Raw genomic sequence first — 8,991 nt, forward strand, 5'->3', positions numbered from 1 at the left:
TTCGTAACTCGTTTACCGATAAATTATATGAGGTACAAGGAATTTCAGGAAATCTACGACAATATGAGAGGAAAACAATCTTTTATCAAGCGTTTACCCACGGGGCAAGCGAAATCTGTTTTTTTTGGAACGAAATGGTGGAATTTGACGAAAATTTTGACGGAATTTCTGAAATTAGGTCCTCATTATAGTGTAGAAAAACGGAATTTAGGAAAATGTTTTATCAATTTTGAATAAAAACTGTGAATTTCAAAGGCACTTTCGGTGTCGGATTTTTCTTTTCAGACGGTTTAACGGATTTCGGTGAAAGATTTTGATTTTTGGGTACCCCCTGAAACTTAAACCTCAAAAACCTCAAACTAAAATTTTATTTACACTCATCTTTTGGAGGTAAAGGGCCTCTACATGATGAAAGCGTGACTTTTGGTGAAATACTTAGAAATCGGTTGAACATCTATCTCAATGCAACACTTGTCACAACGGGAAGCAGTATATCTCAAATGAAATATAGGAATCTTCAATAATTGAATACAGGGATGAACTAATCGGGCCTGGCGGAACGACCGTAAAAGTGGGGAGGCTGAAGTCTGCCCAGTTTCCCAACTTGCTAACTAGCCAACCATTCTTTGCCCACGGAAATAAAATTAGGGTTTTTGACTATTAAGAAAGGCCTTATTCCTTTTTTTCTCTAGCAAAAGATTGGATTGTCACTATTATGGGTTTATATTGCACCAAAAGATTGGGTAATGCTTCTGCCTATCAGTCTAAATCTTTTCGATATCCGCATGAACAAAACGAAGTGTGACATTTTCGTCACAACCATGGTTTTCATATGATAATGAAAATGTGTTAAACTAAAGCAACGATAAAATATCAGAGATTGCATAAATGCAGTTTTCTTTTATATCAATACGAAGATCTAAGAAGGAGCCCACTAGAAAAGAAAATGGAAGTCTTTCTTTTTGAAGAAAGAAAAAAGAGACCAACGCCTAAAATTACCACCGGATATTCAAAAGAAGTGAAAATGGATAAAAGGACGTCAGTGACCTACTGTTCCAGAAAATAAATGTTTGGCACATTAGGGAACGATAATTAAAGCTTTGCCGATCTAAGTTGGATTGATTTGAATTTGACACACGATAGTAGAACAGTTCACGATGTTGAAACTAATTTTTGGTCTAATTGTAGCTAATTCTTGGGGCTTTTTTCTTCTATTTTGAAAGAATAACTTATTAATTGACCTTCTAATTAGACAAAGGGACATCCTTCAAGAATAACTATATAAAATATATAAACTGTTCCCAAAAAAAAAATGGTTTTCCGTAGAATCGACATCTCTCTTTAATTAATTCCATATGGTTCATTCCATGGTTCATTTCTAAATTTCCAACAGCTTTGGTAAAAGATTTGTTGTTGTTGAAATGTAATAAGGTTTTTGTCTTCCTTGCTGGAAAGAGGTTCGACTTTTTGTCGTGCGCCATTTTCCAGGGGCAACCGAGCATACTGTGACACCTCTGTAAAGCATAGAATGTGGCTTGGCAGGGGGGTTCAATTTTCAGCGGGGACAAAAATTGGAGTATAATTCTCCACTGGGGATGATATCTTTCCAGTGGGTCTGTGAGAAGGGGGTGTGAATGAATAAACTATTTGGATTTTATTCGTCTTTCAGGAATACCAAAGAAATTCTATAAATATGTTTGGTGGATGTAATGTTACCACCCTGGCAGAAACAGATCAAATCGATATTCCGGAGATTTCGAAAGCGTTCTTCGTCGTTATCTTTACACTACTATCAATAACAGCATCCGTATTGAATATGTTGATCATTTATTTGTTTCTTACTAATCGTTCGTTGAGGACAATATCCAATAAATTTATCATATCACTAGCAGTTGGTAAGTGTGGTTTCTTTCTAGTTTATCAAAAATATAATCACCTCAAATCTCGGGGAATACCTATTCTGAAACACAGACCTCTACAAAACTGTATGTAATATATATTAGCACAAATCCTTTAGTGGATACCAGCAGCCTTCCCCTTAGCTCACCTTTTTAATGGTTATGATAGCTTTTGTTCATCCAAATGCTAGCAGATTTTCAATTTTATCTCGAGAAATGTCTTTAAAAAAAACGAGTGTCATATATTCAAGGCTAGTCTAGAATGCCGAATGAATAACTCAGACAAAATATCATCGTATTACGCAGATCATAAATGACTAAATTATTCTACAAGGCGTAAAATTAATTCTTATCTTCGTTCTTTCCATTTTAGGAGATGTTTTGATGGGTACACTTCTTGGTCCGTCCAAAATATTTGCTTTGCTCAACATTCAAGATTGTTCGTTAAAAACTCTCGGCCAAACAGTGACATCCACAATGGCTGTATCAGGAGTGACCATCGGTTGTATCGCTTACGATCGCTTCTTATACGTTAAATCGATAAACCATTATAATAATAAGCGAACTCAGCAATATTTAATGATTCTGGTCATCGTACCTTGGTTCATGGTCTTAGTACTACTGGCAACGAAACTAGCCTCTGAGCTGAGTAATGCAGTCATGGCTTTATGTCTAGTTCTTGGAATCTACGCCTTCATTATATTTTGTTATACAAAACTCATTCAATTGTTACGTAAGAGTGTTCAAATAGCTGCTAAAAACGAGACTACGACATCAACGACTGCGAATACGGAACGGAACTTAAAAATGGTCAGTTTTGTTAAACTTATCCTCGTAACGGCTATTGCTTTTACATTCCCAATAGTTATAAATCGAACAATGCATATCATATATTTATCCATGGATAAGAACTGGATTTTCTACCAGCGCCGTCAGACCCTAATAATCCTCATCACGCATTGTTCGTTTATACTCAATAGCTCTATTAATCCAGTATTATACTGTTGGAAACACCAAGGCTTTCGTAAAGCATGTAAAAGAACGTTTAAGAGGCAAGACCAGCAACGAGTCCGATTTGCACGGACGCCGAAAATTTATCCATTGGATAATAAGATGGATGGAAGATTAGTAGCAGAGAACTCTCAAACATCTTAAAATTAACATAATGACAGCACTGAACTTGCAGAACATTATGAATTGGGAAACAAGACAATATTTGTATGAAACAAATTGGTGAAATTTGGAAATTTTATTAGACCCTGATTATACCAACGATCTGAAAAGTTTTTTTAATAAGTCCTTCCGAAAATTTTTAAGCCTTCGGATGTTCTTATCTTTTTGGATTTTTAACATGTTCTTATTTTTGCCATTTTTGAGTATTTTTGCCCATTCTCCTGAGAAATTGGGTGCTTTTAAGTCAAAGCAAATCATTAAGATGTTCTTAACTTGTTCTTAATAATATTTTGACCATCGAATCCTTATGTTCTTATTATCATACATTATGTTATACCACACAGGTTTTTTCTGAATTCGAATACGATAATTATTATGGAATACCCCCGCGAAACCCATGCCTGGATAATAAATATACTTGATAATCATTTTCTAGTCAAAATATTAAGGAGGGACTTTTCTAACTGTGCACAGTTGGTTATACATAAAGAAATGCAAATTTTGTAGGAAATTAAAAATTTTAATTAGAATTTTTATTAATCGAAATGAAATTTTAAGACTCATTTTCGTCACGTCTTGTATGCTTCTAAAAAATAGTAAGTGTTTCTAAATCATCTTCATTCACATGGTACTAGACCAATTTATATAATGGCAGAAGAACTTGATTGAGTCAAATTCTTCCGCGTGTCATTTTTAAGACAGTAGGCGAAGTTAAGTCATCGTAGTGCAATAGTAGGGCGTTCGGCTACGGCGTGCAAGTTCATGGATTCAACCTCCGACCGTGTGTCATACCAAAGACTTAGTACTTTTTTTATAAAAAATGAAAAATGACCCAAAATAATAGGGTTCTTCCACCTAAAAATAAAATGTTAAAAAAAGTTAAACAAATGAAAAGTTTAAATACCTTAAGTGGATAGATTTTGGCGTGGACTTAATTTGGTGATTGGCCAAAATGCAATTTTTGGCGGGGATTTCATTTGGCCAAATTCGCCAAATTCGCCAAATTTAATCCCCGCCAAAATTTATCCATTTAAGGTAATAAGTTAATTTTTAGAATATAAAAAAAATCTTATTTTAAGTTTTATTTACAAAGTTTATTTCCAAGAAGACATAGATAGATCAGATTGTACATAGTGCCAAATGGTACTTCAAGCCTTTCCGCTTGAAGTTGCGTTTCTTTTCTGAATTTCAACGACTAGAAGCTATTTCCCTCAAAAAACGTTGTTTAATTTTACAACTTTTTTTTAGGTTTTTGAGAATCCATCCAACTTTTTTGACTAAATGATATTTCATAGTAACATTGAACACGGGAACATATAAATAAATGAGCATTTCTAAAAACGCAATAAACAGAAAGAAAAATAAATGCAATCACGCACGGGTCAGACATACAGAATTCTGTATGTCTCTCCTTACGATTTTAGGTGAAGAAAAAAAGGCGTTGGAAGAAGCTTCTAGTCGGTTATTTTCCTTTTCTCTCATGCGCGCTGAATATTTAATTAGTGTTTACATTATTTGATTGACAGTTTTATTATAAGGTTATAAGTAATAACCGACTGGTTTACTAAAGTCTATTCACGATAAGTGTGCACTCTTTTTTCTTTTACCTATAACTTTTGAAGGAATTCTTCAATCTTTATAAATTTGGTATCGTTGGAAAGATATTAGTGAGTGGAACAATTTGAAATAAAAAAATCTTTAAAAGAATTCTAAAAATGAAGATGAAAATGAAGAAGAAAAAAATGAAGATCTTATAGAAAAGTGCTATAACTTTCATTTTCACTGGAGAGATTCTTTGATCTTAGGAGATCATCACTGTGAAAAAATTTCATTAAAATATTTATTCAATATAAAGTTATGATACAAAGTTAATAAGTGGTTGACCCCAAAAAACAGCAAAAAACTGCAGAAAACAGCGTTTTTAGACGTCAATCAGCTTATAACTTTGTTTGATATCTTTTGACTGAATGATTATTTTTGAGAATTTTTTTCACAGTGATGACGTTCGATGATTAAGAATTCACTTCAGTGAAAATGATAGTTATAGCACTTCTTTACAAGATCTTCATTTTTTTCTTCTTCATTTTCATCTTCATTATTATAATTTTTTTAAAGTTATTTTTATTTCAAATTGTTCCACTCACTAATATCTTTCCAATGATACCAAATTTATAAAGATTGAAGAATTCCTTTAAAAGTTATAGGTAAATGAAAAAAGAGTGCACACTTATCGTGAATAGACTTTAGTCTAGTTTGATGGTTATCGAAAGAAAAGACTTCGGCTCGCCTCCAACTACGCAGGAGGTCGCAGACTTATCTACTATTCGACATTGATATAGACGAGTGTTGTGGTAGTCATCTCTCTAAGTGGTCTGAATTTGATAGCTTTTTGTTTTTGTTTTTTTATTTCTTATTCCGTATGGTTCATTCCACCTATGTTTCCTATGCATCCGTAATTCAAGATCTTATATCTCGATGTTGATATTAACCTGAAATTGATGTTGAAATATCATCATGGGGTACACTTTAAGGGAACTCTGTTTGATACATTTGGCAAGATTTGTTGAAATTCATCAGAATTACTTATATACACCCCTGTCTCGCAGCTCCGGTGGAACTTTTTTCCTCAGTGGGGATACAAATTCCTAATGAAATCCCAATCCGAAATTATCGTCAGGTTTTTCAGTGGGGCTGGGGTCCCAGCGGGTCTGTGACACACAGGGGTGTTAATACACTATACTTCTTCATAATGTTCCAAATTAACCCATTATTTTTATATGCTCATTTTTAAACAAAACATAATCGACACCTGGAGTAGCACAGCGTATGAATATGTAACAACACTGTGACGACGAACCCCTTTTCTATTTGGCAGATTCCGCAAATACAAAAGTTACCATGACAATCTTCACCAAGATCTTGGATGAAGGTTTACCAATAAAATTATTGGGTTTTGAACCCGGTTGGGGGGATTCGATTCGAAAGGGCCCAAAATTAGGCCTTTGAAATCAGACCCTTACAAAAATTTATCCAAATTTGAGTGAATTTGGGCGAAAAATCGTCCCTTACGGTTTTTTAGAAAAAGTTTCAAGGCAAAATGTAGTCAAATTTTACAAATTTACGCCATGAGAGTGTACCTCTTCCTATCTTTGCTCATTTTGACCCTTATAGTGCACTTTGGAAGCAAGGGTAAAATGTAAAAGGACCCTTAAGAGCCACACGTACGGTCGGTGCCCCCCGGGGGTTTTGAATTAGCTGTACGATCAATATAAAGGGAAGAAATCCAGTGCTAAGTGAGACTCTTTCTATTTCTATTGCTATACCCTAGTCAGATGAACCACATGACCAGAAGTTGGAATCAAAAGAAGAAGGAGTGAAAAAGCCATTGATGTTTGAAATAAACTTTATTGTTAAATCAAACAAAAATTGTTCATAGACATTACTCTTTCCATTAGAAACATCGAAAGGGCCATCAAAAGCAATAAACATGGTTTCGAATAATATATGTCAGGATCTTCTTTTTCGTTTAAAATAAAAAAATAATTGGAAAAATTTTCGTCTGATGATTAGGTTAAAAGTAGATTTTTTTATGATCTTGTGAAGGTAAGTTTTGAGGTTTAGATTATCATAGAATTGGAAAAATAACCGGGAGGGGGGGGTGCTTAGGCAAAAATGGATGATGGGTATGTGCAGACGGTAAGGGTCGGTTTTTTCACCTTTCAAAGTCTCTCTAAGGGTCGGAAAAATCAGAAAGTTTTAAATTAGTCTCTCTAAGGTAAGGGTCGGAAAATTCAGGATTTTTAGGAAATTTTTTGATTTCCAGAGAAAAAAATTGAAGTAAAGTCTCTCTAAAGGGTATGACTTTTTTCAAAAATCAAAAAAAAAATTGTAATAAAGTCTCTCTAAGGGTATAATTTTTTTCAAAAATCGAAGAAAAAATTCAAAAAGTCTCTCTAAAGGGTCACCTTTTCAGCAAAAATCAGTCTGTAAAGGTCGGCTTTCGGAGTCCCATCCGCACATACCCCTCATTCGCCAACCCTAGGGGGGGGGGTACTAGGGAAAAATAATGACATCCCTGTTTCAAAGATCCCGTGGCACTCATCCCCACCGAAAATTATGGTTATTAACCTTATTCTTTAAAAATACGAGTAAATTTTGGCTGGACTGTTCTGAATTTTTTGAAATTTTCAGGCTTAAATGTTCTTATGATGCTTAAAACGCTTTGTTTCTTTACTTAAAAACTTAAAATGAGTTAAAATCAAAGTTGAATAAAGTATTGTCTTAGTAATTTCTGAAATCTGAGGTTCACATTGTTCTTAATTTGTTCTTAGGTTTTGATCAATTTTCAGCCTCCTGTTCTTATAAAAGAAATGTGTAAATATGAAAAAATAAGTAGAAACAATTTCATTCTGTTATAAATAAACAGACGCTGATTTCACTGAAAAATTGTTCTATCTTTTATAGATTAAAATAAGGAATTTTAAACACCCCTTCTTACAGACCTAATGGGGGAAAATGGCCAAAATATCGTCCCTGGTGGAAAATTGTCCTTCAACTTTTTATCCTCACTGAAAATAATCAAATAAACCAATCTCACTGAAAAATGTTATGGTATTTTTCCTATCCCAACTGAATTTTCTGGTTTGACAACAAAAGATTTTAGATCGCTAGGCATAAAAATATGGGAATACCAACCCCCATCGTGTTTCATTCCGTTATTTTTACCCCTACTGGCTGAAAAAATCATACCAGGTCTGTGAGAACTGGGTGTCTTTAATAAAATAAACAAAAAGTTTAGCATGATTCAAGTTCCATATGGATTTTGTCAAAATATGTTAATGGAATGGTTTATACTTCTTCTCCTCGTGTTAGACAAACACGAAATTCTTTCTTTTGTTTTTCATTTAATTGTTATCATATAAAGTGAAACTTTTGCCTTAAAAGCATTTATATCGGCTTGGGCCTGATTTAGCGGGCCTCTCTCAAAAAGTTCAATTAACTCACTGGAACGAAACCTAGAGAGGGAGAATAGAACATATTATGGCCTTGCTTGAACGCAGTATAGTGTGAGCTGAAAAAACATAATCGAAGGGGTTTGTCGATTGATTAATAGAAAATCCGTTTCTAATTTATCTCAAATTGCGCTTTTAGTTTACATAAACTATTTGCAGCTTGAAGTGACCAAGACGATCGAATTTTTGCATATCTATCACTAAATTGGGAAATTGTTAAACCTTTTAAATAAAGAAAAGAAAAACAGAAAAATAATCTAAAAATTATTAGTTATTTAAATATTTTGATTGTAGCTATGGTCCTAACTTCTGGTGTAAAAGAAAGCACGAGCGACCAGATGGTCTTGTCTCGTGACTTTTTTCATGTATTCCGTTTTATCTAACAGGTGACCTTGCAAAAAAAAACTCAAAAATTTATTTCACAACTCGTGGAGACTGCACGGGACAATTAAGGTTTGTTGCTGGGGCTGTAAAGTTTTCTGTTTAAAACTAGTCTTACAAATACAGGCGGAGTGCAGAGGGCGGCTCATAGGTAAAGAGACTCTTTCTCCCTGGATTGTTCTACTTACCATTGATCCTTCTCTTAATCTCTGAGCATCAATCATAGATCTATCAAGTACCATTTTGGTCTTTGGTATGAACTGAAACATCCTTAAACCACATAAACATACAACATAAATTTAGGCCTTGGATCCGAGGAAAGTCTACTACCAAACTGTTAAAATATTTTTCTTTCCAATTTTCAGCTTGTTTTAGAGACTTAGAAGACGAAAGAAGACGGCGATTTTAACCAATCACCGTCGGCTAATATGGCTGTATTTATACGCTTCATCTTTACCATCCCAGCGTTGCTTCATTTCGTTGGAATCATACTTTTATACAACATCCGATCCTTGACTTCACATAAA

General features: G+C 34.1%; 1 protein-coding gene across 1 annotated transcript; it reads left to right on the forward strand.

The window, feature by feature from the left end:
- The first annotated feature begins 1,693 nt into the window (after positions 1 to 1,693).
- Positions 1,694 to 3,053, forward strand: LOC136802542 (neuropeptide FF receptor 1-like). The gene is made up of 2 exons (XM_067059278.1): positions 1,694 to 1,895; positions 2,272 to 3,053. The coding sequence occupies exons 1-2, from the start codon at positions 1,694 to 1,696 to the stop codon at positions 3,051 to 3,053; spliced, it is 984 nt and encodes a 327-aa protein (XP_066915379.1).
- Positions 3,054 to 8,991: the final 5,938 nt, after the last annotated feature.

Source organism: Clytia hemisphaerica, unplaced genomic scaffold (genome assembly GCF_902728285.1).
Source record: "Clytia hemisphaerica strain Z4C2 unplaced genomic scaffold, Clytia hemisphaerica genome assembly, whole genome shotgun sequence".
NCBI lineage: Eukaryota > Metazoa > Cnidaria > Hydrozoa > Leptothecata > Clytiidae > Clytia > Clytia hemisphaerica.

Excerpts from the sequence above, each read along its gene's own strand:
- LOC136802542 (XM_067059278.1), top strand. The coding sequence starts at position 1,694 with ATGTTTGGTGGATGTAATGTTACCACCCTGGCAGAAACAGATCAAATC. Across the intron at positions 1,896-2,271 it reads TATCATATCACTAGCAGTTG|GAGATGTTTTGATGGGTACA; the intron begins GTAAGTGTGGTT and ends TTTCCATTTTAG.